The sequence below is a fragment of the Theobroma umbraticum genome, unplaced genomic scaffold (genome assembly GCF_002168275.2).
Source record: "Theobroma umbraticum cultivar Fairchild unplaced genomic scaffold, ASM216827v3 scaffold_51.0, whole genome shotgun sequence".
Taxonomy (NCBI): Eukaryota; Viridiplantae; Streptophyta; class Magnoliopsida; order Malvales; family Malvaceae; genus Theobroma; species Theobroma umbraticum.
Window position 1 is genome coordinate 7,329,474 of NW_018397260.1, and position 27,235 is coordinate 7,356,708.

At 34.5% G+C, this 27,235-nt stretch overlaps 7 protein-coding genes across 11 annotated transcripts in view; 3 read left to right on the top strand and 4 right to left on the bottom strand.

The window, feature by feature from the left end:
- LOC110416523 (transport inhibitor response 1-like protein) overlaps positions 1 to 156 on the top strand; it is a 2,148-nt gene extending 1,992 nt beyond the window's left edge. Inside the window, exon 4 of the mRNA XM_021428527.2 lies at positions 113 to 156. Coding sequence (XP_021284202.1) covers positions 113 to 156 — 44 coding nt within the window. The remainder of the gene's footprint in view (positions 1 to 112) is intronic.
- An 870-nt stretch (positions 157 to 1,026) lies between these two features.
- LOC110416345 (pyridoxin (pyrodoxamine) 5'-phosphate oxidase) lies at positions 1,027 to 7,897 on the bottom strand. Of its 2 annotated transcripts, XM_021428323.2 has the most exons (15): positions 7,698 to 7,897; positions 7,432 to 7,614; positions 7,313 to 7,351; positions 6,839 to 7,006; positions 6,638 to 6,743; positions 5,926 to 6,092; positions 5,531 to 5,773; positions 5,307 to 5,395; positions 4,957 to 5,094; positions 4,019 to 4,069; positions 3,830 to 3,920; positions 2,654 to 2,758; positions 2,452 to 2,522; positions 2,080 to 2,175; positions 1,027 to 1,499 (listed from the first exon to the last, which is right to left on the bottom strand). In XM_021428323.2, the coding sequence occupies exons 1-15, from the start codon at positions 7,833 to 7,835 to the stop codon at positions 1,433 to 1,435; spliced, it is 1,752 nt and encodes a 583-aa protein (XP_021283998.1). In that variant the 5' UTR covers positions 7,836 to 7,897; the 3' UTR covers positions 1,027 to 1,432. The 2 variants fall into 2 exon arrangements, with proteins under 2 accessions (XP_021283998.1, XP_021283999.1); XM_021428324.2 differs by lacking the exon at positions 4,957 to 5,094 and having other exon boundaries at positions 7,698 to 7,886.
- Positions 7,898 to 8,664: 767 nt separating this feature from the next.
- On the bottom strand, positions 8,665 to 11,037 carry LOC110416347 (uncharacterized). Its single transcript, XM_021428326.2, has 6 exons — positions 10,721 to 11,037; positions 10,518 to 10,616; positions 10,300 to 10,341; positions 10,047 to 10,176; positions 9,251 to 9,352; positions 8,665 to 9,140 (listed from the first exon to the last, which is right to left on the bottom strand). Exons 1-6 carry the CDS (start codon positions 11,030 to 11,032, stop codon positions 9,025 to 9,027), a joined length of 801 nt encoding a protein of 266 aa, XP_021284001.2. The 5' UTR covers positions 11,033 to 11,037; the 3' UTR covers positions 8,665 to 9,024.
- A 2,096-nt stretch (positions 11,038 to 13,133) lies between these two features.
- Positions 13,134 to 15,964, top strand: LOC110416300 (bet1-like protein At4g14600). Its single transcript, XM_021428261.2, has 5 exons — positions 13,134 to 13,296; positions 13,527 to 13,594; positions 13,745 to 13,868; positions 14,927 to 14,983; positions 15,520 to 15,964. Exons 2-5 carry the CDS (start codon positions 13,527 to 13,529, stop codon positions 15,679 to 15,681), a joined length of 411 nt encoding a protein of 136 aa, XP_021283936.1. The 5' UTR covers positions 13,134 to 13,296; the 3' UTR covers positions 15,682 to 15,964.
- Positions 15,965 to 16,297: 333 nt separating this feature from the next.
- PEPKR2 (phosphoenolpyruvate carboxylase-related kinase 2) lies at positions 16,298 to 20,160 on the bottom strand. Of its 4 annotated transcripts, none has more exons than XM_021428256.2 (4): positions 19,814 to 20,160; positions 18,578 to 19,463; positions 17,438 to 17,734; positions 16,298 to 17,059 (listed from the first exon to the last, which is right to left on the bottom strand). In XM_021428256.2, exons 2-4 carry the CDS (start codon positions 19,326 to 19,328, stop codon positions 16,698 to 16,700), a joined length of 1,410 nt encoding a protein of 469 aa, XP_021283931.1. In that variant the 5' UTR covers positions 19,329 to 19,463; positions 19,814 to 20,160; the 3' UTR covers positions 16,298 to 16,697. The 4 variants fall into 4 exon arrangements, with proteins under 4 accessions (XP_021283931.1, XP_021283934.1, XP_021283932.1 ...); XM_021428259.2 differs by having other exon boundaries at positions 18,578 to 19,694; XM_021428257.2 differs by having other exon boundaries at positions 18,578 to 19,712.
- Positions 20,161 to 21,009: 849 nt separating this feature from the next.
- Positions 21,010 to 25,323, top strand: PUR7 (purin 7). Its single transcript, XM_021428790.1, has 12 exons — positions 21,010 to 21,375; positions 21,529 to 21,630; positions 21,734 to 21,863; positions 22,376 to 22,468; positions 22,551 to 22,639; positions 22,852 to 22,932; positions 23,488 to 23,577; positions 23,749 to 23,838; positions 24,007 to 24,057; positions 24,150 to 24,196; positions 24,832 to 24,889; positions 24,960 to 25,323. Exons 1-12 carry the CDS (start codon positions 21,049 to 21,051, stop codon positions 25,017 to 25,019), a joined length of 1,218 nt encoding a protein of 405 aa, XP_021284465.1. The 5' UTR covers positions 21,010 to 21,048; the 3' UTR covers positions 25,020 to 25,323.
- Positions 25,324 to 25,936: 613 nt separating this feature from the next.
- Positions 25,937 to 27,229, bottom strand: LOC110417007 (Tetratricopeptide repeat (TPR)-like superfamily protein). Its single transcript, XM_021429167.1, has one exon. The coding sequence runs from the start codon at positions 27,128 to 27,130 to the stop codon at positions 26,087 to 26,089; it is 1,044 nt and encodes a 347-aa protein (XP_021284842.1). The 5' UTR covers positions 27,131 to 27,229; the 3' UTR covers positions 25,937 to 26,086.
- Between the last annotated feature and the right edge of the window lie 6 nt (positions 27,230 to 27,235).

Here is a 27,235-nt window from a genome sequence, read left to right on the forward strand (position 1 = left end):
AAATTGGCCTTTCGGAAAAAGTAGTGTGTCAGATTTCAGCTTAAGCTGGTCAAAAGAACCTTGAAAAGGAAGCCCTGATATTTAATTTTCATGGTGGAGCCTATTTGGTCAGAATCAGCAGCATCACCCTTCCTTCAACCTTATTCAAAATTTTAAATGGCAAGAAGCATCCATAAAAGGATATCTCCAAACTTTTGGACAAGCTTACAAATCAGACCCATATGAAATGAAATAAAGCAGACGGCTTCCTCCTATAAAGCCTGCCTAACTCTCTCTTTCCCATTCTTTTCCTTCCCCTAAAGATACCAAAAAATAAAAACAAAATAATAATAAAGTCCCTGAGATGCAGACCTTTTCCATGGACAAATAACAAATTGCAAACTCAGAAGCTCCAATTCAGGGACGGTGTCAAAACAACCATGATTGCAAACATAGGTATTCCTCCATGGTTATCAACGGTAAACACCTCAGTCCCAATCATGAAATTGGAATATAACAAGGAAAGTTTAATATCCACTAATAAAGTGACTTACCATCATAACTGTCGACAAAGCTCATTGTGGTATTTTAGAGCATTCAGCCATTCGGGTCCTTGTCCTTTGCACACAACTGCTCACCAGAGCCAGCAAAAAGAGTGGTTGTGTTGAAAGGATAGCCAGCAAATACGATTGCGAGTCAAATGTTTACAAACGGGTATCTAGAAATTCTATATTATCATGCTCATGGAAAATTCGGAAAATCTGTTATCCTATGCAAGCCCAAGGGGATAAGGAAAAGATTAGATAGTGATTCAACGTGACTTTATTTTGTGTGATGACACTAGATAGAATAGAATAGACTGTTAACACGCTCATCTGACTACTAATGATGTTCGACTTGTGAACAACCCAATAGCAAAGGCCAAGATTAGATAGGAATTACTCTACTAAATGTGCTATAGAAGTTTATAAGCAAGGAGGCTTTGACCAAATAAAGTAATTTGCAATTAAAAAAGGGCAACAAAATGAATGTCCTAAGCCCCTAACAGAGAAAAAGTAGCACTTTTATTGCAAGCAAATTAAGCCTATAAATATTGGCTAAAGCAATGGGGAAGAGCGCTAATAAATTTAAGGCAAATTTGCTATTGTGTTTCACATCCTTTGGAATATGAATGTGCACCAGTCATGACTAAATGTAAGAGATCCTGCCCATGATATTTACCCACGTTCACCACACCGATCAAATTTCAGACCTACATCACCGTATTTATGAGTTGCTGGTGTTAAACTTGTATTTGTTTAAAATGTCACACCTCAGAATGCCATCAATAGATTACATCCTTAGAAGATTAACAGCATCTGGCATGTGATTGATGCTTATCCAAATTTAGATAGAAACGAATGATATACTACCACAATGGTGAATTTCACAGTGAAGAAGCTGAAAATACTACTCAGGGGGCCAAGCGATCGATTCTCCAAGACCGTTTCCCATTGATCTCTTGAGGGGAATATTGCAACCTGCCAAAATAGCACACATATTACCAATTGGACCAACCTTCTATGAATTTTAACCACAATTTAAAATCTGCGCCAGGTTCGTCTATTTCCAAGGTAAAGCAAGCATCTGTCAAGAGGCAAAGGAACAGATACCAAAATGAGATGTAGCTCTAGTGTAAAATCCACATTTTTCTGCAAACCTAGACTTTTTCTTTTCCTTGTGGCATTTTTGAGAAGTGTGGTGGGATGGGGGGTGAGATTGCAGGGAGTGGAGGGTGAAAGAGAGAAGAGGCAGGAGGAGAGGAAGAGCTTTGAGTGACTTGGACTTGCTTTGAACTACCACTCAAAGTGGTTGAACTTGTATGATTGGAATATAGAAGGCATCGTCAGCTATAAGCTATTCCGGAATTGACCCAATTATCAGCTCATCCAAGATGTAGCATTAACCCAAATACGGATCTAAACAAAATGGCCCATATCATTAATAAGCAAATCCTGTTTGAAGCCAATATAGAAAGGGTTTGAAATTGTGATAGATTTTGGCTAAAATCCTCCTATTCATATTTTACAGGCCAATTATTGTAGCAAGAAAATGGACAACCTGTCATGCAAACGGGACTGCTGTCCTTGCCAAAACTCAAAACGCTCTGGTTGAAGTCTGTATCCTCCCCAGTGTTTAGGCTTTGGAATCAAACTCCTGCCAAAATGAAAAACATAAGGATTTTTAGTTCTGGTTTCCTCCCAAGTCCCAAAAGAGTCATTAGCTTGTCATATCGCTGGTCATTTGTGATCATGAACTCATTAGATGCAGGTTCTTGGTCATGATTGAATTTAGAAGTAAATCAAACAAGCACTTCATTTAGAAAGAGATTTAACGGAAATCAAGCCAATAAAAACAGCCTGAAGCATAGCTGCATATAGAATATTGGAACAAACCAAACTATAAGGGTCAATTGAAAATTAGACAACTTACCCATCAGAGTATTTTTCTTCTAATTCTTTGTATTGCTGGTGTAGTACATGCCGTCCAGGAACTATAGTACTCTGAAGAAAGAAATTAATCCTTAATTTTTTCTCAAACTATCACTTTTACTTCTAATGGACATTAACAGGGGTAATGCAGGTCATAACCCTATCATCCATGTTTCCAGTAACAGGATGTTAAAGTCACAGACCTGCTTGCTAACTATTGCTCCAATTTGACTTCCCCGAGGACGACTGTGGAAGTATTGCTCTGATTCTTCATCAGAAACTTTCTGCACAGATCCTTCCACTCTTACCTGGAAATCACAGTTCAGTGTAGCCGTGTTCATCAAGTAGACATATCAACATGCTATAAAGTTGTAGTACTATTTAATCAGATACTTTTCCACATTGCAGCAAACTTCAATTATATATTGGAAGTTGAAAGTTCAATACATCAAGTTTATGTCTAAAGGTCAAAAACAATTTCCCACATATATCTGCAACATTTCAATACATTAAAGAGGCTATTATTTATGCCTTTTGGTTAACATACATAATTACAAGGCACACCCAAATACCAGCAGAATTTCAGATTGTTCAACACATTTTACACAGGCACAGACGAAGCCAGACATGACATGCATAAGAACAGAACTTCTATCATCTAACGCACCATCCATCATTCAAGTCTCTCTCTCTCTCTCTCTCTCTCTCTCACACACACACACACACACACACACACACTCATACACAGAACCATTATATCTAAATTCACCATCCATTGTGATTTTGATAATAACCATCCTATCGACATCAACCATGAAGCCTAAGGAATCAATAGCCAGAATTCATGGTTAGTAATAGACCAAGCTAACTCGGCCAGAAAAGCTGTTACTCCCTTGCTTCAATCATACATTAAATTTGTCAATGATCCTACTTCTGGAACCAATATATCAAAAGTGCATCTGACTGCAAGTGGGAATAAGACATCCATATTTACTACAACACAAGAAGTTTCACTTTTGAAAATAAAGCGAAAACATATATAAAGAGTTCAACAATTGGCCTGAACCACACTAAACCCTAATATGTTATAAGGAATCTTAAAAACTGTTCAAGACCCATATTGCATGTTGTCCATCAAACAAATCGAGGGTAAGAAAGAGAAATGATAGAGAATTTGGCATCAGAATCAGGTATTGTTGAATCAGTAATTTCAGTCTTTGCATGCAGATGCTAGTCATATGCTCAAAAATGAACCATGCTTTTGAGAAGAATTTACTTCAGAACAGATTTCTTCTAAAAGATAATTTTCACGTCAACTAAAGTTGATTTACTTCAGCATTTCATAATGGATAAGCACAAGCCAGAACTCAATGCCCTACCTGCCGATTAAGCCCATCCCAGTAGAAAAGAAGTGACGCATGAGAATTTTCTGATAACTCACGTGCCTTTCGACTTTCATAATTGGTGTACCTGTTTGAAGTAAAAACATAGGAAATATAACAAACAATATCAAATCATAAAAAACTCTGTTAACCACACATGATTCCTTGACAGAAAAGAACACTAACCAGACAAAACCATCCTTGTCCACACCTTTCAGCAATACCATTCTTGATGAGCTGCAGCAGATGGTAAGATGGTAAAAAAGAGATGAGAAAAGGTCTACCAATAAATATCCAAAACGTATAAAGTTTTGAAATACTGCAATTAAAGTTTAAATGAAGTTGCTGGCAGTCATCATCACCATATTTATTTCATTAAAAGGTATTAGGACATCTAGAAGTGCAGGAGATATGAATTATTTCAGGATGAAGCTCGACCAGGTCGTGGCTAATTTCAACCAAACAAAGAATGGCAGAGGTGATGAAGAGGATTAGTACTAAAAAAGTTGCATAATCTAACTATTTTATTCAGAGGAAGAGTTTTTCAAATTTCAAGCACTTTACAATTCCAAAGAAAAGAAGGTTGAAGAAACAACAACCATTTACAGCCTAAAGGAAATTCATTTACAATTTTTATAAGAACTAAGAATATAATTTAAAAGTACCTCTCCTAAACTTATGGAAACATTAAGATACAAGATTAACCGATCACATTATTCCATAAAAACAAAACCCTCCACTTGTTTTCAACATATTTTCATAATTTGAAATGTACGATATGTTTCATTGTTAGTACTACTTAACATATCTTGTCACACTACAGCTGACGTCATGACTATTCAATCTAAATGCTCACTGGTTAGGCAAATTATTCTGCACAATCTTCATCATATAAGCTACTCCAACAAATATAGTGACAATTAGTAATATCAAAACTAACTTTAGTTAATATATATTCGTAAGTACAAAACTTCGTTCATTTTTGTCCACATCCATAATTAACTCAGCTTAATCCATTTAATTAATGTGCTTCTTACACAAGAGAAACTACCCGAAACCAACTTTAATATTTAAAAATCAGGGTTTGGATAATAACAATGAAAATGCTATGATTATTCAATTACCTCAAATTATAAGCATGTTTCTCATATTTAGTACGAGGAAAAGCAAATTTCTTCAAAAAATTTTGGCACATTTTAAATAGTTCCCAAATTTTCTTAAGGATTCCAGTGGGAGAAGCTGCCTCCCTTGTGGATCCATCCCTGAAGTGGAAATGAGAGTGCATCCATTAGATCAGAAAAGGGAGTCCCAAAAATGTGTACTCATTTCTTAATAATATGTAGCCTTAGATTAGCAGCTAGGATCCAAACTAACACATTTTACAGCTTCAAAGAATTAAGGTTCATTAGAAAAAAAAAAAAAAAAAGCAGCACAAATAAAGAAGCATGATTGCGGCAAAACCAGAGAGGCATACGGTTTTCCATCTTTTCCTGTTGTTGACAAACTCATAGCATTTGGTTCCTTTAAGCCAGCAGCAACCGCATCATTAAACCATTTGCGAAACTGCAAGATAAGTGAGAAGCTTACATGATAAAAGAAATAAATGCAATAACTGATTGTGAGAAGACACCAACAAAAAATGAATTTTCAAATCAAGTAAAATGAATGAACAGCATAATTTGACTTCTGAACTCATACCTGATCAATAGGGTCAGCTTCCACCTGCTCCTCCAGGAAGTCTGGAGATATATAATTCTCTCTGAGAGCTGATATATCAATTTGTGGAGGCTTTCCAATTCGGACACACATAGATGTGCCAGGATATGGCGGAAGGTGAAGCTTATATTTTTCTGCAATAGATGGTGGGACAAATCTTCCACCTAGAAAGTGGTGAGGTCCAGAAAATTTCTTGGCACACAGTTTTGGAGCAGTCAAAGAAACCTGTGTACATTTAAAATAAAGTTATTAGAAATTTGCAGTAGTTAGACACACAAATATTTAATATAAAGGAGAGGGCCGCATAACTATTCATGTTTAAACAAAAACAAAACATAAGTTTCCAAAGCACATCTAAGGCTGCATGAAAGACGCACCAACATGTCAGGTTTAATTCCTTCACTATCAACATCACCTTCTTCAACATGCCATCCAGATGGAATATCTACAGACACAATAACAGGGGACTTTTGTTGCATTTGTTTATAATTATTTAAGTGAACCAGCTTCTCGATCAGATTATCAAAAGGTGGCCTCGGTGCACCTGAAAGATTTGAAACAATGAATATAGATGATTCACAGAATTTCATAGTTTTTCCTAGACTGCACCCCATCATTAGATCACAAACTTTCTTCATGCCATGATTATACACTGATTGGGCAAATAAAAAGTTTTATGTAATGCAAAAGAATTAAAAATTTCACTAAGATTATTAAATTATATTTGTTTTTTTAAAAAAAGAAAGATAAGCCAGAAATAGTGATCAAAACCTAACCAAGAGGCAATAAGTGATTTGATCACACCATGAAAATGAGCCGTAAAATCCAGAGCCCAGATAGATGCAGAAATGGGATAAGATAGCTTATTAGAGAAAGTTGAAGTATGTACTGCCCACTTTCACAGCCAAGAAAATAAAAAGGTTCCAGTAGCAGTGGTAAGAAATATGAATCTTAAACAATAGAAGTTGATGGGGAAGAAAAGGAGAATCATAGCAGCATGGTCTTAACTTGTTTCTAGATAGATGGTAATAACAATAATGTTGCAGCATCATAAAGTATGTACATAGACATCAAGTTGAAAGCATTTACCACGAAATGAAAAGCCAAACATAGCATCTACTAGAATGTCGAAGTCATTTGACCAGTCCACAGGCAGCTCATCCACCGACAGGAAAGGGATTGACAGAGATTCCAGCTACAAAACCAGCAGATCAAAAAACAACTCAGACAAACCATGAAAGCTAAATTTTCAGGATTATTTTGACTACAGCCCTTGTATCATAACCATACCTGAGTAACAAGACCAGAATAAAGGGGTTTGGAAGTTCGCTTAGGATAACAGACGAATGGCCTATATCCAAAGTGATACAAATGACGAGCAGCAACCAGCCCATCACCTCCATTATTCCCCGGACCACAAATAGCAAGAACACGATTATACTCGCTTGGTTTATAAACCTGCAACAAGAAAAGCTCCTTTTGACGGCTGAATAAAAACATATAAGCTGAAGCACAATTGCAGATTGAACAATATATATATATATATATATATATATTTGACATTCTAGTAGTAGTGTAGCAAGATAAGTAGAGAAATCAGCTCAACATCAATAAAAAAGAAGCAGAACCCTTTAATCGGAAACTTCTTATGCATGCTTAGGTAAACTTAAAAACATGGATATTTTGTATGTTTGAATTAGTATATGGCAAGTTGGCAACCAGAGAAATTCGATACACAAAATAAAAAGAGGTATTAGCCCTTACCTCAGCAATCGATGTGGCGACGCTTAAACCAGCTAATTCCTGACCATTGACATCAACTGAAACCGTTCAACAAATGTATATTTAAGCAATGAATGAGTTTAAAATAGCCGGTAACTAACCATTAACTGATCAACGCCAAAGCCCAGAGGACCCATGAGAACCTCATCAATCTCGGCAGCTTCTCGCTGCGTTAGGTACGTAATAGAACCCTGATTTTGCAGCGAAGACGCCATTCCTCCCACTTCACCGGATTTCGAACAAAACGCTAGGATTGCAGAGCAGGAAATTGGACCCAGAAAACCCTGTTAATCAAAACAACATTAGCTTACTTGTTAAAGGGTTGGATAGATGGATTTGAGGAGAGCGAGAATGAGAAGCTTTTTACCGAGGAGATGCGAGGGAGATAACCAGATGGTTTGGCTTTGTAAATGGAAGAAGGAGAGCTATAATAAGCCAGAGGGAATGGTGCTTGTGTGAGGAGCGAGCATATCATTCTTCTGCCTTTGCCTAACACTCCCAACATTCTTTTCCTTTGTCTTGGATTATCTGATTTTTTTTTTTTTTTGTTGCGTACATAAAAATAAGAATAATAAAAACAATATCATAAAATTATAGTACTACATATTTTTGTTATTATGAAAAACGTCCAAAAAAAAAAGATAAAATAATTCAAAAAAAATAAGTAAATACAAGAACATAAGAATTAAACGAGACTCAATGTGTGACAAGAACTTTAAAATTATACAATTGAATGTTGATAAAAAAACAAGATTTAGAATTTTAATCAATTTAAAATTCTATATTTGTCACAAATGAAAATACTGGCATAATAAAGTTATGATTTGGTCTTTTAATTTTTGGGATATTATATTTTTTTTGCAATAAGTTATCTCTTTTTTTAATAAATTTGTAAATATTATCTTTCATAACACTTAAAAATAGAAATGACTCCTCTTGAAGTAAAAAATTTAAAATTATAAAACTATTATTCAAAAACAATATTTAAAATTTTAATCAATCAAAAATTCAATATTTGGCAAAAATGACATTGCTGGCATCATAAATTTACGATTCGGTCTTCTAATTTTTGGATGTTATATTCTTTTGCAATAAGTTATCTCTTTTTTTAATAAATTTATAAACATTATTTTTAATCGTATTGAGAAATAGAACTCCATTGCTTAACTTGGGTGGATTGCTAACTTTTCTTTAGTATAATATTTTAAAAAATCATTGAATTATTTAAACAATTTTTAAATAAATTTTTATTATTTATTTAGATTTAATTAAATTTGTATATCTTTATTTTAAGTTACGTTTATAATAATGGATTGACGAGTAAATGACAAAAATTAAAATAAATTTTTTTATTTTTATATTCATATAGTGTTGATATGACAAGTAAAAAAAATTATATAAACATATTATTATATCACATCAATATTACGTAAAATAAAATAACAAGTGATGTTATAATTAACGGTTAGTTAATTATCAATCGTCAAAATAAAAATATAAAAATTTAATTAAACATATTAAAATAATAAAAAATTATTTAAATTTTTTTAAATATGATAATTTTTTTAATTTTCATGATTGATTTTCAATTTTAAATATTTCTTTTTTTTTTGGGAAAATAACCAATTCTAGTCCATTGGACTATAATCAACGCCATTACAAGCTAAGTAGCTAATAATTAAACGATTCTTGTTTTATGCTTCCAAAGCATCTTCAGTGGCCGTGGAGTATATTTCCTTTTCTTGTTTCTCAGGCAACATCTTTTGAATCCTGTCCAGGAAGCTCGTCACTCTCTCCAATCCTTTTTCATCTGAAATTAACAACAACAACAAAAGGAAAAGAGATTCAATGAATCAGATGAAGAAGCAAAAATCCATGCAATTTTTACCCAAAAGGAACCATTTGCATATAGAAACCTACCAAATCTGGGAATAGTGTGGCCCTTTGGATGATGAATGACAACAGGGTCTACACAGGATTCCAAGAGCTCCAATCCATATGGCTTTAAGAAATCTGTCTCTCCTGAAAAAAAAATTGAAAAGAAAGGTTGGCTGGAAATTAATTATTGTGGTACCCAAAAATGGAAGACAATTCCATATATTGTAACTAATTATTTAAGTCTTAACTAATATTAGGTTACAAATAAAATTTTTTACTTATTTTTAAATTAACAATTATATATAATTGCAAATATTCTTTAACGTTAAGGTTTGTAACATAAATCATTAAATTTTTGTAATTATGATCTATAAATTATTCAATACTTTTAACCTTTGCAGTTTATATATCTATATATATATATATATATCAATTGTATGTAAAGATAAATATTTTAAAATATAAATTTGAAGTGTAAAAAATTCAAATTTTATAATATTAATCTATAAATTATTTAATATACTATTAGAATTATGAAGAATATTTTTAATGAAAGTATTTCACTACAATTAAAATTCCTATCAACAAAACATTGAATTATAAATTATAAATTATAAAAAAGGATTTTTTTTCCTACACTCATGGTAATTATACTCTAATTTCAGCTGTAGATGTAATATTTAATATATATGGAAAGTAATTTAATTATAAACATAATTTTTTTAGCATTCAAAATAAGTCAACAGAATTCATAAGCTTTTTAGATTTCAGCAAGTAAAACTAAAAGTTACGAAAATTTGGGAAAATAAAAGATAGAAGAAAAATGGAATGTGTGTACCTAGGAAGTGGAGGGATGGGCATTGAATGGGGGAAGAATACGCTTTCTCCGCCACTGATTCTGACCTGAACTTTGCCCCTCCAATTATTATCAAATACTTTATTTTGGGAACTTTTGTGAGAGCCACACCCTGCAAGCACACCCATCGATGTTGCACGAATCCTTAACTCTTATGGCCCATAACAAAGGTTTAAAGGAAAAATAATAATAATAATAATAATATTTCAAAATAGGAAGAGCAGTATCAACGCACCTTCGCCTGCAGTCCAGGCAACCCACCTGACAAGATAGCTCCCTGGAATTATATAAAGTTGTAAAGTGCACATGTCATTTGTTGTTACTTGGTAATAGTATTTTTTTTTTTTCAATTGGGATGAATAAATAAAAAGAGACAAGAAAGGGAACTCGGAGATTCAGTCAATTTCTCGGCAAGCAAACAGAAAACCAGACGTTAAGAGCAAGAAAACACACCTGTGAGAAACCAAGGAGACCGTCGAATGGTCCTTGCTTGATCATAATATCTTCGATATAAGCAAGGCACTCTTCAAAGTTTGTGTAACTCGTAAATTCCTGAAATATATATGAAACCGCGTTCTTTTTTCATCCGGGGAAAAAAACAACAAGAAAGAGAACAGAAATATCTAAGAATAAATCGTGAAATATTGCTTGTTTACCTTATTGAACTGAAACCACTCGTAATAAGGAGGATCAAAGATCCCTTCAACGTCGGATTTCCCCTGCGCCGGAAAAGGAGCATCAGGGTAAACTAGATCAATCTTTTCCAACACTGATTGAGGCCACTTTGTCTCCATCTGTTTCTTCAGAATCGCTCCGCTTGTTCTGAATCCATGGAGGCAAAGAAATCTTGGTTTCCTGACAATCTCGGCTTCACTTCCCATCTCCTTTGACAATATTCCTGTGTCTCTGCTCTGTTTTTTTATTGGTTTCCGTTGGTCTTCTGAGGCCTTCTTTTGCTTTTTTACCATGGGTTACCGCAATTTATAGGGCTAGGACGAGGACGATACCGTATAAGAATCTCGCTAAACACGTGCGAGCGAAAGGCTGCCACTTCTAATTTGAATTGTCCCATCCCCATCCCACTCGAATTGGGAAACAGAGGTTGGGGAAAGGCAAGTCAAACCGTAATGACGGTTATATTGTTAGTTGGACTATTTTGGACGGCTATGATCTGTCGGATGTTTCTGATTGTGAGCTGGTAGCCCTTTACCTTCCTCGCGTTTTCTCTGTTTCCACGAGAAAGGCGCGTGCGTTTGAACACCCGCGGATTACATGTTCCTTGATGTCATTTTTTTCCTTTTTTTATAATGCTTGAAAGAGTTTTTAAATATTAGAAAATTTTAATAAAATTTTATCTTTTATTGCTATTTCAATCAAGTTAATATATTTTAATTTAAATCAAATAAGTTTTATAATTAAGAGTTACTTATTTATTATTAATTAAAATATTAATTATCATTTTATACTAATTTAACATAAATTTAAATAGAACAAAATATTACATAGTTATATCAGTATGTCATTTTATTATCTATTATGATATATTTATATGTTAAGTCAATGAGTCATGGATTTCACATTAATAAAAAATAAAATAGATATTGATTATATAAACATGAGTCTTTTATCACTTATTTAACAGATTTTTAAAATTGAAAATGTGTACTTGTGATTTATATTGTTTAAATTTTGAATGTTTTTTAGATTATGAAGGTAAATCTGTGATTTATAAGTTTATTTAAATTTTTTTTTTTAAGATTTCAAATCACGTGAAATTAAATTTAACTTCTAACCCATGATAATTGGTATTAGAGGTGATGAAAAATCTATGTATATATACTCATGATTCACTTATCTTTTACTAATATGAGATCCATAACATTTTATTTCACTTAATTATGTAATACTCTCGTTGCATTGACTCTTTATTCAATTATACCTCACCTAATTATGTAATGCACTCTTTACCCACGAGATTAGATTTAACTTTCGACTTGTGACATAGTGCCTCGTATTATAGAATGATAAATTATTTATTAATTAAAAATAATTAATTAAATATTAATTATAAAAACTTATTTTTATACAAAATAAAAATATAAAAATTAATTAAATATAATAACAAAATAAAAATTAATTTGATTAGTATTTTAAATTTCTTTCAATAATTGTTAATTGTGTATATAAAACGTTTCAAGATGAAAACAATGCACCCAAATGCCACGACTATATCTTAATAATAATAATAATAGCTAACTAAATTGAGGCTGGCCTACCCGATTAAGAACATGTGGTGCTGGTGCCATTTTGTCGACCGCAAAGTTCAATGTCTACATTAAATTATGTACTAGTATTTATTTATTTAAATTTTTTAAAAAAATTTAATTTTTAAAAAATAAACTATACATACATTTATTATAATATATAGGTACTACATAAGTAAACAAAAATATTCATAGTTCATTTCATGATCTCTCCAAGTTTAACAAGCAATAAAAAAGGAAACATTGAAAATTAGATTAAAAATTCAAGGACAACCTTAAAAGTTTATTCATTACATACCCATGGTGATCATTTTTAAAATTTTTATTCAATTTATTAATTTTGAATATATCGTATTTTATAATTGGATAATAATTTTTTTTTACAAATTGATAAAAAAATTCATTTTTTGTCAATTTGGATTTAATTTTTGTGGAAAACAACTCAAGAGTAAAATTCAATTAACACAAGGAGTACGCATCTAAAATCAATCAAAAAAGAATTAGACTCAAGTAAAATTTCAAAATACCCTTAATCATATCAATTAAAAGATGTTTAATAAATAAATAACTAAATTAACATAAAATTAGATTAAAATTAAATATAAAAGGAATTCAAATTTGGGATTTAAAGGTTTAATGTGCTTTTCCTTTTTTGCTATTCAAAAGATTAAAAGAAAAAAGAAAGTGTGAAGAAAAGATGAAAAAGTGTGGTTGAGAATTTCAGTTGAATTTGCTTAGCTTAGACTCCATTTGGCAAAATACTCTCTATCTAAATGTTTAATGGTGGACAACGAGCCCTCAAAGCCAGCTTGTCGACCCGGGCCTTGAATCTTAAAAGCCACATTCACGCGTAAATAAAACTGTGGAAGACAGATTGGACCCCAGGAATACAAAAAAAAACAAAAAAGAGGGAAAGCGGTGCAGAAGGAAAAGAGAAGTTTCCAGCACCGTAGGATTATAAACTAACGGTAGATCGATCTCTCAACAGCGTCATCAACCTTTTTTATTATTATTATTATTATTTAAATAGTATTTCGGAGAAATAAAACGGGAGTACGGCTCCGTCATTGCCAACACTCTCGAAATTTCAAAAATCAAGCGAGCTATCGGGTCAATTTTTTTTTTCCAATACGATTTGGCTCAGAATTCCGTTGTCGTTTCAAGGCGTTATCGCTTATTTCTTCTCTCTTACGTTTAGATGGCATCTACTTCCAACCGAACCAGTGGCGGTTCTTTCTACGGCGGTGCAGCTCCGTACAGATCAAGGTCTATTTTTTATTCTCTTTTATTTTCTTGATTTCTTTGGATTTAGTTAACATATAATCGGAGAATCGGACGGTTTAGAATTTCTTAGCTTTCTTTTTTTAAAAAGTTGTTTGTTAGAGCTGATTTTGATTATGATTATTATTGAAATAGGGAGGGTTTAAGCACGAGACCGGTGGCTAGCTCTGATGAAATACAATTGCGGATTGATCCGATGCATGCTGATTTGGACGATGAGATCACCGGTCTCCGTAGCCAAGTTAAACAATTGAGAAACGTAAGATTATTTATTTATTGATTTTATTTTCTAATTTGATATTTTATGATCATACCTTTTATCTTTCTTTTCTTTTTTCTGTTGGATGAAGTGCATGAATGATCTTCAGCTCCTAAAATTCAACAAGATCTTGCTGATCATTTGATGTGATTTTTCTTGCTTGCTCGTTTGTTTGGATTTAAGGATTTGAGCTAAATTGAGTGAAATTTCGTGTTTAGATGGAATCCTGTCATGCACATCTTCTGGTTTTAATATATGTCATGATAATTCATCATTATTGCTTCAGTCAATGCCAAACACTGGCTCATCAAATAGAATACTGGTAACAGAAGTTCGGAACATTGATTATATATTCATATTTGGGGAGATACCGGAAATTATACCAATGTAGATAAATATCCAAGGTCATTCTGAATTTAGATAAATCAGGCTTATAAATATTTATCTTATAATGATATTTAATATATTTTTGCTTTTTTCATTGGAATTATGCTGGTTTATATTTTTTTGTGTGGATGAATGTCCTGACCCTTAGTGCAATGAGTATACATTAGCCTAAGGTTAGCTTGTCAGTTGTTTTTGAGGTTTTAGGTTTTTGATGTTTGGGGTGTGGGGGGTACAGTTCTCTTTTTTATTCATGTCTGTAGCTTAACTCGCTGAATTCTGTGAATCTTTAAAGGTTGTCTTAACTGAAGCGCTGCAGTTAACTTAAATTTTGAAAAAGAATGTTCCAAGTAAATCTTAAAGCATGCAAATTTATAAGAATATCACAATTGGGACTCCAAAAGGTTCTCATTGTATTTTAAGTGGGAGTTTGTACGAGATTGTTGTGGTCTGTCAAATGTGCTTGATTGCAGTGGCTTGGCAAGTTGGTAAAATATGATGTAGAATTTTCAAATTTTTTTGTGGAGGTTTTCTACTCGACTTTATATAATATACTCTTGGCTTGGTTATGTCTTTGCACGAATTGTATAATTTATGAGATTGGTTCCTTGCTTTCCAGATAAATTATTTGATTTTTCTGCTAACTTGGTTCTTATTGAAAAATGTTGGTGCAGGTCGCTCAAGAGATAGGATCAGAAGCAAAATTTCAGAAGGACTTTTTAGATCAGCTGGTATTTGTTACTGCTAAATGCACCCTTGCTTAACATTTGTTCTCTTTATGGTTTCTTGCATGTTATCAATCCTTGCTATGACATATTTTTTGGCTTCCATACAAGGAATAACCTCCTTAGTCTATTGTACACATTTTGAGGTTTTACTATAAAATTGCAATACAGTTTTGTATAGTGAAGTGAAATGAAGGAGGGAGAGGAGGGGGGAATAGAATTTTGAATTGGAGAAGTGTTGGAAAATAACCTGAAAAAGATGGGAAATGTTAGTTCGTGCTTATCTGTGCCTGAAAGTGTATTTATCATTTAGTTTCTCTATTATGTAAAAGATAATGTAAAAGATAATTCTCCCATTTCTCTGACGCCTACTTTTATTGAGCCAATGTCCACACATGCATGCAAAATGAATAGTATTGGTTTATCGTTTTCATGGTGATTTTGGCATGGTCTTACTTATGTCTAGGTAGTAGTGCTTTGCTATTTATATTTGGAAAGACGCTTTTCCTGATTTCTGAATGTGCATTCGCATTTTATGACAGCAAATGACCGTGATTAAAGCTCAAGCAGGGGTGAAGAACAACATTAGGAAATTGAACAAGAGCATAATCAAACATGGTTCAAACCATATAGTCCATGTGGTTCTTTTTGCACTATTTTGCTTCTTTGTTGTCTACATGTGGTCCAAATTGTCCAGAAGATGAGGTTTTGGGGGACTACTGAATACATGTTGATTGGCGATCGAAAGAAAATGGTGCGTAAATGCTTGACAGTTGACTTCTGTCAGTCGTAATTGACTTAGAAAATATTGGTTCTAGGTTTTATTGTGCTGTTGTCAGAATCCTGTTCTATCCTCCAAACGAGGAGATATTGTTGCATTATCATTCCGTAGTTTTAGTTGATTATCATATTTTCCATACTCCATCTAAAGCTGCTTTGAAAGACTTGGATTTAGTGTTATATCAAGTATCCTCCCCTAGTTGCCTACGTTAAGCACGCTTTTGAATTGCCGTGGAATATCTTGATGATTCTAACTTGGGCATGGAAGGCTTTGTTACCAATTTGTCATTTTCGTAAAGTATCTTGGACATTGGGGTATGGCCATTTTTATCCTGGTCCCATCATGATTGCCAGCGTGGGGCATATCAACGCTGACAATACCTCATGGTTGTCATGCGGAATTCCTCTTTCCAAGCATCAATTCTCTCCCATTTCAATCTTCCACTGATCTCTGAAGCTTCTTTGAAGACTTTTAATTCATGTATTCCCCTCGAAGGAAGAGGAAATTTTAGGCCTAAAATGGTGAAAATCTGTTGACAGTTACGAAGGATGGGAATCAACACCATAAACAAACTGCTTTCACAGCTCAGTAAAACAGATCTTTGTAAGGCAACCTACCTATGCCACTAGACTTTGAATCTCAATAACTGAACACACAACTATACAAGTGAGGGGAGAAAATGATTTGAAAGGATCTATTTACATCCATCCTGTACTTCAATTCTCTCTGTTCACCAGGCTAGAACAATTATTTAGTTACCACCATGCCTTTGGAAGTCAAAAGCTTTGCTAGAGATGACACCATTATCACCGGATTGAATGTTAAGTTCATCGTCCATAAGCATCAATTTGCCCACTGAAATTGCAACCAGGGCAGGTTAATTCTAAATCCCCAGCTCAAAAAACAGTGGAGATAATCATGTTAGTGGTGTCAGCAGCATCAAAAGGCTCTACAGAGGTTGTTAGCCGTCAGGTTAGATGAACACTGCTGCTCTATAGGTCCTGTGGGACTACAAAGTCGGCTCCGTTTTGGTTCGGAAATCCTCACATGGGAAATTGCCACAGCGAGCACATCCACCACACCATTTTCATCTTGTTCCTCTGACTTGCAACTTGAACTGCTGGACGCCGAGACCGGCTGTGGAACCCGACTATGAGAACCACCATCTATCCTCCTCACACTTAACTTGGATCCAGGAGAACTGTAAATTTGAATGGAAGGTCCTACTTGATTCTTTGACTTTGATTTGATGGATAATGTCTTTAAAGAACGCTCAGTGTAGAATAATATCCAGGGATGCCCTGAAATGAAACAATTCAAATGTCAGCAACTGTAGTCTCATGATTAAGCTTTCACAAGAATTGTGTGGTTAGCCCCTATGCAAGTCCTAAGGAAATTTTCTAACCAAATAACAGATTGTTTGAAAAAAAAAAAGGAAAAAAAAAGTCCACATAAATTGAGAAAGAAACAAGCATAATGAGTGGCAAAACAATCATAAGGAAGCAAAAATCATGACGAAAATAAATTAATGAATCACCTCTATGATGGCTCAACACCTTAATATATAATTGGCGAAGTTACATGCTTCATTATGAATACAAGGCTAATTCACAAACTTCTAGTGAATGTATCTATTATTTAATATACTAATGTTTTAGTAAGAGAAAGTTGGGGCTTACTTAGTACTTCATCTGCAGTTATTCTTGATGAAACATCCCTTGTCAACATTCTTGCCAACAGATCACGTGCAGGTTTAGATATAGACTCCCATATCCCTGAGTGAAAATCAAGGTTTACATTCTTGATGGCCTCAAACACTGCCTTCAAGGAGTCTCCTTGAAATGGAAGAGCACCAACCAAAAGTGCATGTAGGAGCACACCAGCACTCCATATATCAACCTTCTCTGAATAATTTCCTGACAGAACCTCAGGTGCAACATAAGCTGGACTTCCAGCCAAACCAGACAAAGTCTGACCTGTAGTGAATAGTAATAGTGTCACTCAGAAGCATTAGGCACAGCTTAAAAAGGAGACACTCAAATACTAAACAGAACTTTCCTAAGGCAATATGCTAGCATCTTTTAGCATGATCCTATCTACTTATGCATAAGAATGATCAAAGGAAAAGAAAATGCTAAAAGCCTTTAGAATTAGCAATTTAGAACATGAGAACATTAAAATTAAAATTCAATAAAAAGAATTTGCATGCCCCTGTAAATTTCTAGTTTCAAATATTTTAGCAATTATAATATGATTTAGTCTCACAAGTGCTGTGGTTGGACAGACTAAAACCAGGCCACAGTCCCTCACATCCTCCCAGGCAGATATCAACACTCCTCAATAGCAAATCACAATGCTGATAGTTGTAGACTTCTTTAATGCGATTTTATTTTTATTATTTAATGTAAGTTTTAGCACCTTGAGGATAATATCTTGCTAATCCTTTTCTTCAGCTAATTCTCTTGTTCCTGCCACCAGCAAGACATGGCCCCAGAAAGGGAAACATATAACGTTCCAGGCCAGATAACTGAGGTTCACTTAATCAATAAGCAGACAGGAAGATATGTTTTCTTGTCTCAGGCAACAACTTCTTCCCCCCCTTGTCCTTCTTCCTTCAAGCATATGTGTGACAGGCATTTTGCAGCCAATCTCAAAATAAAGATGTCACCATACTTGATAGACATTGAGAACATACAAACTTATCTCTAGGTCTCCAAACGCTTGAATATTGATTTGCAAGATAATAAACAAAGAAAGAATTTAAAAGAATCAATAAAAAGTAAAGCTCATATTCTTTAAAGCAGGTGCCGGATATTCACCATTGGAAATTCTCATGGCCAGACCAAAATCTGCCAGCTTTATCTTTCCTGAAGTTGTGAGAAGAATATTCTCTGGCTTTATATCTCTATGCACAACTCCCATCTCATGACAGTACTTAATTACTAACATAACGTCCTTAAAAATATTAGCAGCACGTTGCTCTGAATACTGACCCTCTGCCATTTGGTCAATCAAACGACCTCCAGAGCACAACTCCATTACAAGATGAAAGCAGTCCGGCTCCTCATACACTGCCTGCAAAGTCACAACCCCAGGATGACCAGATAAGTGCTGCATTATCTCTACCTCTCTGTGAACAGTCTCCTCTCCCTTACATAGTGTTTTACAAGCAAAGTCGACTCCACTAGTCCTAGACCTACACAACCAAACTGACCCAAATTTCCCCCGCCCAATTGTGGCACCTTTAACATAATCATCCTCGATCTTTTTCTTCCTACCAATTTGTGTTATTACCTCAATGCACCCTATCTTCCTCTTAAGACCTCTTCCGGGAGGGACCAAAGAAGATGCACCACAAGGTGGGGCGGTAGCAATGCCAGCGAGTCTACTTTTACATGAACAAACAGGAGGTGCATCAACATCTTCTTTGCACCTCTTTTTTAGCCTCGCGTAATCTTCTAATGAAAAATGAGACCTAATATTAGATGATCTGGAACCACAAGACGAAGCAAAATTGTTTGTTACCTCAGGAGACACATCAGTTTCACTTCCTTTCCTCTTCTTTCTCATCAAGTCAAGTATCAACTCGAACAAACTTATCTAAAACTAGACCTTAGATGCATTTAAGTTGCAGAAAATTAAAGATAATCAACAAAAATATCACATTTTACGGCGGCAAGCTCATCTGCTTTCGTTTCCTGTAAACTAAAATGAAAAACAAAAAAGATGATCAAAGCCAGTTCAAAGAACAAAGGCAAAATAGAAGAAAAGAAAAGTAAATAATATAAAAAAACTCAATTCACTAAGCCACAAAATGATGTAAACCATCAATCAAGTAAAAACGCATCTTTAATTAAAACGGAAAATTTATTAATAAAAAAAAAAAAAGAAAATCCAGATACTGAATCGATCCTGTTTGCTTTTCCGTGGATTCTCCTGGGGACCAGATGGAACCTAGATCACAATCCTAACTTTATTCGATTATTATTCAAAATTTTCATCTAATCATACAAATTAACCGAAAAGAAATCAAAATTTCAGCGCAAAGAACCAACCTTTAAGCACAGCCCAAAATCCTTCAGATTCCACCAAAGGAGAGCCCACTTGAGAAATGGCAAAAAAGAAAATGAAAAAGATTTTTACCGAAAGAAGATTCAGAAAGAATTAGAGAAATTAGGTAAGCAAATAATTGGGAAAAAAAAATTCCGGGAGAGAAATTTGAGGACGGAATCAGAAGAAATCTCCGGGTCGAGAGATTTGGGGGCTGTGAATTTATTTAACAATAAAAACTATTTCCCTGGATTACACCAGTGAGGTAATTGCGGACGTGTCCAGTTCTTAAACGCTAGGTTTTCCGAATCCGGGTCTTCATTCGGGTTCCTGGGTTTTCTTTGAGGGTTTATTCGAGTTGCTTGTGGCCGTGTGAAGGAAGATGCTGTGGTCATATTTGGACCGTGCTGATTGGTTTACGTGGCCGAGGGAATTGGTGCTTTTTCTCCTTTGCTGACGCAAGTTGATGTGATTGGTTGAAAAGCACGCGATGGCCCGCGACGTGGACGTAGATTTTTTGGTTGCAGCCGTGCTGTTGTTTGGAAACGTCTTTGTACGGGTTGTCCATACCCAATACAGAAGGTCTTTAATATTTTCAAAAATTATTATCATAATAATTATTTAAAAAATATATTTTAATTTTTTATTATTATAAATATTTTATAAATATATTTTTATATTATCTATATTTAAATTTGATATAAATCATATTAGATTATAACATAATCCATCTAACCTCTAAGTATTATCTTTATTTTATAAAAAAAGTGTTTACTTATAAACTCTTTTAATTCATTTATATATCCACTCTAATAAAATTTCTTCACTCTCCCTAGATACTTTCTTTCTCTCTAAATACTTTCTCTTATGTTTCTCTTATAATTGTTATTTTAAATTTATTTCATAACACTTATATTATTTTAGTAGTAGATTTTTCTTTGAAGAAAAAATCTCTTACATTCTGAAATTATATATATTATAATTTAATTAATTAATTAAAATAATTGTAATCTAATTAACAGTATTGTCTCCAAATTGTGTCATAAAATAATTAAATTTGAATAATTAATAATTATCTTATAAAGTTTAAATTTTTTGTATTTCGGTATCCAATGAAATTTTACATTCCAAAAATGAAAAAGCGAACGCAACCAAACGCATCCTTGCAAACGCTCGATTATAAAATTCCACTGTCTCAGTTACCCTCATAAATCAGACACAAAGCCGAAGACAAAGAAAGATGAAAATGGCTCAGTGTATAAGAACAACCGTAAACCCTCCCAAAACCCCACTCAGCTCCAGCCAAACCCATAATCCCAATTGCTTATTCCCATCAATCTCTTCCTTAGAAGCGAAACCCAAATCCAGAAAGTACCCCAAAATCTCCCTGTCGGTTATGTCCAGCCAAAACCAAAGCCAGCAACTAAATCCATCCCTTGATGCTTTGCTCAACTCTGGTCGCAAAGAAGAAGTTTTTGCCATTATAAAAGGCTCTGTTCACAATTGTCTTTCAGAGACTAATCTTCATTTAACGGTTCCTGGTATCAAATCCAAAACCAGAGGCAAGGTAGAAATGAAAAGGATTGTCACCCCCCCCCCCCTTTTTTTTTTCTCTTTGAAATTTGGCCAAGTTAAGCTTTTTAGGTTTGTACTTTCTCCTGGCAACCAAACAAAGGTTGGTGTTCAAGGGATGGGTTTTTATTTGGATTGATTTCTGCAGGTTAGAGATATTTATGATAGTGGGGATTATCTTGTTTTGGTCACTACTGATCGTCAGAGTGCATTTGATAGGATTCTTGCTTCTATTCCCTTCAAAGGCCAGGTTTTTATACTCAGATTGCTCTACCTTTTTACTACTTTGTTGATGGTAAATATTACTAGTGGTAAATGAGATGTAGTATCATTGTTGGAATTTCAATTTTCAGGTTCTTAATGAGACGAGTTTGTGGTGGTTCAATAGGACACAACACATAACCCCCAATGCAGTTGTGTCAGTACCAGATAAAAATGTTACAATCGCAAAGAAATGTTCTGTCTTTCCTGTTGAATTTGTTGGTGAGTTTCTTCGAGATTTTTACTCTTCATTTTTCCACATGGAATCGAATTCTTTCATTGTTGCAAACTTGAACTCTGAATTTCCTTGGTTACAATTCATGATTAGGGGCTATTCCTGAGTTTGGATTATAAACTGAGTTCCATTTTATCAATTAAAGCAAGCGGCAAGTTTTCCTTTGTTCATTCACAGCATGTAAAATAATGAACATGTTTCATAAGTTTTAGTTTTCTTATATTTAGATGGGGTAATTTCATAAGGTATGGAAGACAAAGACTTGTTTAGTTTAGAACAGCTAACTTTATTTTTAACATGGTCTGATTACAAAAGTTTGCCTTTTCAAATTGATCTTCTATGTAAGTTGATTGTTTTTTCTTTCAATGGGAGGTTGAAGTGCTGCAGGTTCAAAGTGATTTAAGTTTTCCATCTCTGTGTGCCGAGGTCCTTGTTTAGAGTTATTGTAGTTGTCTGGTGTAAAATCCTCTTCTGATCTGAATTTTGTTGGTATATGCAGTTAGAGGATTTGTGACAGGAAGTACTGATACATCACTGTGGACAGTCTACAAAAATGGGGTTCGAAATTACTGTAGCAATGCACTTCCAAATGGTGAGGTTTTTGTATATTTAAATCACTTTATGTTTTCGTTTGGAAATTGTGCTATATGATGGCCGATTAATATGTTTTATAGGGTTGGTAAAAAATCAAAAGTTAACTGCAAACATACTCACACCTACAACTAAGGCTGAGGATCATGATGTTCCTGTAACTCCAGATGAGGTTAATTTTTTTTTTCTTTTTCCAAATTTAAACTTGTTAGATACAGGGAAAGTATAAAGAAAATAATAAGATTCTCTTTTATCTTTCATATTGCTTCAAAGTTTTCCTCTTCTGCCACCTCCACCCCTTCAAACTAGGCTTGAAAAAAAAGGTTCCTGTTGTCTAATCTTAGGATACTGTTGATTGGTCTCTGTTTATCTTCTGGATTGCAGATAATTGGAAGAGGACTGATGACTCAAGCTGACTTTGATGAAGCCAAAGAGAAAGCATTAAGTTTGTTTGAGTATGGACAGGTAATTTAGATTCTGTTCATACACTCAGGTGCTTTCGTGATGTAATTGTTTATGATGCATGTAAGAGAATATTAATCAACACAATGAAATTTCTTGAGATGAGATCAAATTCAATATGCTAATACTGAAAATGCGTAAGAGCATAAGAAGCAAAACATCCATTGATTTGCATCTTGTGCTATGAAGGCCAGTTGATTGGAATGAAAATGATGCCTTTGGCATTTGAGAGTTGCCCTCCATTCTGTTTTACTCCTCTAATTTTGTTGAAAACCATTTTAGTACTACAAACTAGTTTACAGTGTCAGTGATGCTCTGTTGGTAGACAAAATGTTGTCATGTCAAGCATCATAGCTTATATAGAGCAATCCTGGGTCTGTCTTTATGCATGTGTGGTGTTTGTGTGGTGTTTGTACTTTCTAACAGCCAACACTTTCACTGTCTGTCATTAAAATATGATGCATTGTTTCTTTCTATGTTTCTACTTCTACCACATGTTGCTTGATCTTTAGTATATTGTTTAATGCAACTGACATTATGATTTTGTTGAAAATGCAGCGTGTAGCTTTGGAGCATGGCCTGATATTGGTAGATACAAAATATGAATTTGGCAAGGATAGTGATGGTTCAATTCTATTGATTGATGAGGTTAGATGCCACTTTCATGAAAAGATTCCCTGTTCTCTCTGTCTCTCTCATATACACATTACACCTGCAAACATGTGCACTCTTGCATACGCATCTTTCTATATGCAGGCATGAGAATTCGCTCAAACTGACATGCAAGGATGAATTTTGCATCTTGTTTTGTAATTCTAGGTGCATACACCTGACTCAAGTAGATATTGGATTGCCAATTCTTATGAAGAGCGCTTTCAGAATGGTCTTGAACCTGAAAATGTTGACAAGGTGGGTAGTGAATGGTAGTTATGCATGTCTGAGTTGTGTTTAGGGACAAAATGGTGGTTTTGCGAACTCACATGTAAAGTTCGTTGATTTTCACTTTGACTTCCTCGCTACTCATGTGCTGAGGAAATTTTCTGATTTTTAACGTGTAATTATGTATGGAGTTTACAGGAGTTCTTGAGGTTATGGTTTAAAGATAACTGTAATCCCTATAAAGATGAGGTAAGTTGCAACAAGAAATTAAATTTTGTGCTCTCTGATGTCTGTTGATATGAGGAAATATCGTAAATCTCATTTGATGATGCAATCCTTAGGTCCTTCCTGATGCCCCTGAAGAACTTGTCTGTGAGCTTGCTTGGCGGTATGTTTTCCATGTTATTATACCTTTTAATTAGGCACAAAATATGCTATTATGAATTTAAAGAGAAAAGAGAAAATGAAGTCAAAATCTTATTCAGTTCGGATTACTTCTCATACCTGACATACTGTTCTTCATTTCTCTTCTCTCCTGTCAATTGAAACATATTGTCACTCATTTATCAGCTCCCAGATGTAGTATGTCGCTAGCGTAGCCCTTATCCCTTTACAAAACGTAGCTGTATGAATCCATTTTTACAAGCTTGTGGAATTTGTTAAACAATTATTAGTCCCACAATTAAACAGTGGTAAATTGTTTATAGAGAAAGACAATTATTACGGTTTTGGGTGTGTGTTTTCAATATAGATTCTCTCAATTAATTTTTTTTTAATTATTTTTAATGCATTCAGCACAGTTCACATGTGTGGGCTGCATTCATTTGTTGTGGACCCTAGACATGTGAACTCTGACGATACTTGTATTGAAAGATAGTAGAGAGGAGCCAAAGCCATGTGTTGGAACCCACGTGTTTTTGTATACCTTGTTCTGCTTCTTGATGTAGAAACTTTTTGACAATGTTTTATGATTGAAGTGCTTTCGACGATGTCTGCTTGCACTGATGTTAACGTTTACACCAGGTATATCTTTTTGTACGAAACAATAACAAAATCAAGATTTGAGATGCCATTGACAGAGGTAAGATTTAGCACTATAGATGCCTTTTGGTTGCTATTATGCAAAGTGGCAATTTAATTTTTTCTTGCAGGAGCCAATACATGATCGAATCTCGCAAAATGTTTCGTCAGCATTGTTATCTCTGCAGTAACTCGAGAAGATTGTATAAGAGCTCATGGCTTTTTTAGGATGGAGGCTATAGTGAGAAGTATAATGAGCATTCAGTGATTAAAAGAGGTACTTGGTAGATGAACTTTGGGTGGAATAACAAGCTGGATTGCCCTAGTGTAACACATTGAGCACTTATTTGCTTTTAAATCTATAGTTAGTTATGACAAAAATTTCAATGAATTCAAAGAAGATTAACGTACAATTTTGACATTTTTGTGGGATAGGATTCTTTTTGAGAAACTCAATAGTATCTGCATCTGTCAATTCCTTTAGTTAAAATTTCTCATCGGCGCTCGGACTTTTCTTCACTGACATTTGCAAGCATGATTAATTATTTTGAATGGACTAACTAGAGAGAACAAGTTCATTTTGACGACTAGAAAATGATTCTCCTAGATGTTAAGGGAAACAAGAAACTTTGAAGATTTGTGTCAAATGAAAAATATGAAAATAGTTAAGATTGGGGAAATATGAACTTGGAATTTTCATTTTAACAGAGTTGTTGGAAACTGTTTTTATGCAAGACGAGACCTCTAGAGTTCAAAGTTTAAGCAGGTGAGTCCATATGCCTCATGAAACACAGTCTCATAGCCAAAGTTCATCAATTTTATCTTGTCACGAGGTCCACTGTGGGTTTTGCTCGAGTCGAACACAAGAGTTCATATGCCTTTGTGATATATAAACTCACTGAAGAAATTTTTGCTTGCTATTAAGAAGTGATTGCTTTGCCGTTCCTAAGTATAAGGCTTCTTCAGTCATTTTATTTGTTTTTCTTCCTTAGTTTTACTGCAAACAGGGCATATCACCTTAAGCAAGCTATGGTTCTAATTTTTCCAGCATTATCCTCGTGTTTGATGTGTGTGTGTGTGTTGAGAGAGAGAGAGAGGAAATACAAAATTTAAACAAGAATGCTGCCAAATTTATAAAAAGAATAAGCAGAGCATTTCATTCTGCCTCAGTAGTCTTTAGCGGGGAACACACGTGAGCTTCTTTCCTCACTAATAGAATTCTTTCATCCCAAAAACCCAGAGCAGAAATTAAGAGGCATTAGGAATAATTCCTGGAATCAATTTCACTTGCTTGAACAAGGGTAGAAATCTCATCATCCATCTCAATTTTATCCTTATCCATCATTTCAAGGATGTCATTAGCTGGTCTCTTGGCAGAAACGTGGATTCTAAGCAATGATTTATATATTGGTGAACTTGCAAGACCCATAGCTTGAATATCTCTAATAAAGTTGTTTGCATCTTCCAATTTCCCTTGCTTCTCAAAGTACTCAGCAATGGCCACAAGAATACCTTGGGATGGTCTCCAACGACAATCTTTTAACATTGCGAACCCTTCCTTCATAGCATTGATGGCCTTTACCATCTTATGGCTTCTCACCCACCCCTCCATTAGAATTTCCCATGTCTTGTAATTAGGACACCCACCTTTCTTCAATGAGCGGATATACAGTGACTCGGCTTTTTCTACCCAACCATTCCGCATGTAAGCACCTAAAAGGACATTGGAGACTCTGACATCATACTTCTGACAGTTGGACTCCCATTCCATAAACACCCTCTCAGCTTGTACAAGATCACCTAGCTTAACCAAGCACGACAATATGCACATATAATTGGCACAACTCAGTCTCTTACCTACTGCTTTACTGGCTTCCCATAGCCGCATAACGTCATCCTTACTGTTCAAAGATGTATATTGAGTCATAAGGAAGATATAACCAAAGCGGTTATTTGTAGACAGCTTTGCTTCTGCATTTTTCAGTGCAGCAGCTGCTTTCTCAACAAGACCTGCTTTAACATAAATATTAGCTAAAGTAGATAGTGTGGACCACCCCACTTTGGCATTCTCATCACTCAGCATTTCTCTGTAGACGGCCTCTGCTGCTGCAACCCCAGATGCTTTGGCACAAGCATCCATCCAAAGGTTGTAGGATAGAGCATATTTGGGTATTTTGTTTCGTGTCATTTGCATAACAACTAGAGGTACTTTTTCATACTGACATGTTGCCATGTACAGCTTCATCATTTCAATAAATAGATAGGGGCTCAGGGTCAGCCCCAAGCCAGTCAGCTTATTCATGAAAGCCTCAGCTTTTCCAACGTTTCTTTCTTTTACATAGCCATTAAGAAGAGGGAGACAAGCTGCTTTCTGCGAAGCAATGTTGGGTAGACGATCGAAGTATTC

What these genes read in the sequence shown, in the direction of transcription:
- LOC110417007 (XM_021429167.1), bottom strand. Translation starts at nt 27,130, where the DNA reads ATGAATAAGCTGACTGGCTTGGGGCTGACCCTGAGCCCCTATCTATTT.
- PUR7 (XM_021428790.1), top strand. Translation starts at nt 21,049, where the DNA reads ATGAAAATGGCTCAGTGTATAAGAACAACCGTAAACCCTCCCAAAACC. An exon ending in AATCCAAAACCAGAGGCAAG is followed by an intron (nt 21,376 to 21,528) that starts GTAGAAATGAAA and finishes TGATTTCTGCAG; the next exon opens with GTTAGAGATATTTATGATAG. An exon ending in TTCCTGTAACTCCAGATGAG is followed by an intron (nt 22,640 to 22,851) that starts GTTAATTTTTTT and finishes TCTGGATTGCAG; the next exon opens with ATAATTGGAAGAGGACTGAT.
- LOC110416345 (XM_021428323.2), bottom strand. Translation starts at nt 7,835, where the DNA reads ATGTTGGGAGTGTTAGGCAAAGGCAGAAGAATGATATGCTCGCTCCTC. An exon ending in GAAGAAAAATACTCTGATGG is followed by an intron (nt 2,176 to 2,451) that starts GTAAGTTGTCTA and finishes TCATTTTGGCAG; the next exon opens with GAGTTTGATTCCAAAGCCTA. An exon ending in CAGTCCCGTTTGCATGACAG is followed by an intron (nt 1,500 to 2,079) that starts GTTGTCCATTTT and finishes CTATTTTGGCAG; the next exon opens with GTTGCAATATTCCCCTCAAG.
- PEPKR2 (XM_021428256.2), bottom strand. Translation starts at nt 19,328, where the DNA reads ATGAGAAAGAAGAGGAAAGGAAGTGAAACTGATGTGTCTCCTGAGGTA. An exon ending in GGCCATGAGAATTTCCAATG is followed by an intron (nt 17,735 to 18,577) that starts GTGAATATCCGG and finishes TATTCACTACAG; the next exon opens with GTCAGACTTTGTCTGGTTTG. An exon ending in AACTGCAGATGAAGTACTAA is followed by an intron (nt 17,060 to 17,437) that starts GTAAGCCCCAAC and finishes GTTTCATTTCAG; the next exon opens with GGCATCCCTGGATATTATTC.
- LOC110416347 (XM_021428326.2), bottom strand. Translation starts at nt 11,032, where the DNA reads ATGGTAAAAAAGCAAAAGAAGGCCTCAGAAGACCAACGGAAACCAATA. An exon ending in GTCTCCTTGGTTTCTCACAG is followed by an intron (nt 10,342 to 10,517) that starts GTGTGTTTTCTT and finishes ATATAATTCCAG; the next exon opens with GGAGCTATCTTGTCAGGTGG. An exon ending in CCACACTATTCCCAGATTTG is followed by an intron (nt 9,141 to 9,250) that starts GTAGGTTTCTAT and finishes TGTTAATTTCAG; the next exon opens with ATGAAAAAGGATTGGAGAGA.
- LOC110416300 (XM_021428261.2), top strand. Translation starts at nt 13,527, where the DNA reads ATGGCATCTACTTCCAACCGAACCAGTGGCGGTTCTTTCTACGGCGGT. An exon ending in GCAGCTCCGTACAGATCAAG is followed by an intron (nt 13,595 to 13,744) that starts GTCTATTTTTTA and finishes TTATTGAAATAG; the next exon opens with GGAGGGTTTAAGCACGAGAC. An exon ending in AAGTTAAACAATTGAGAAAC is followed by an intron (nt 13,869 to 14,926) that starts GTAAGATTATTT and finishes ATGTTGGTGCAG; the next exon opens with GTCGCTCAAGAGATAGGATC.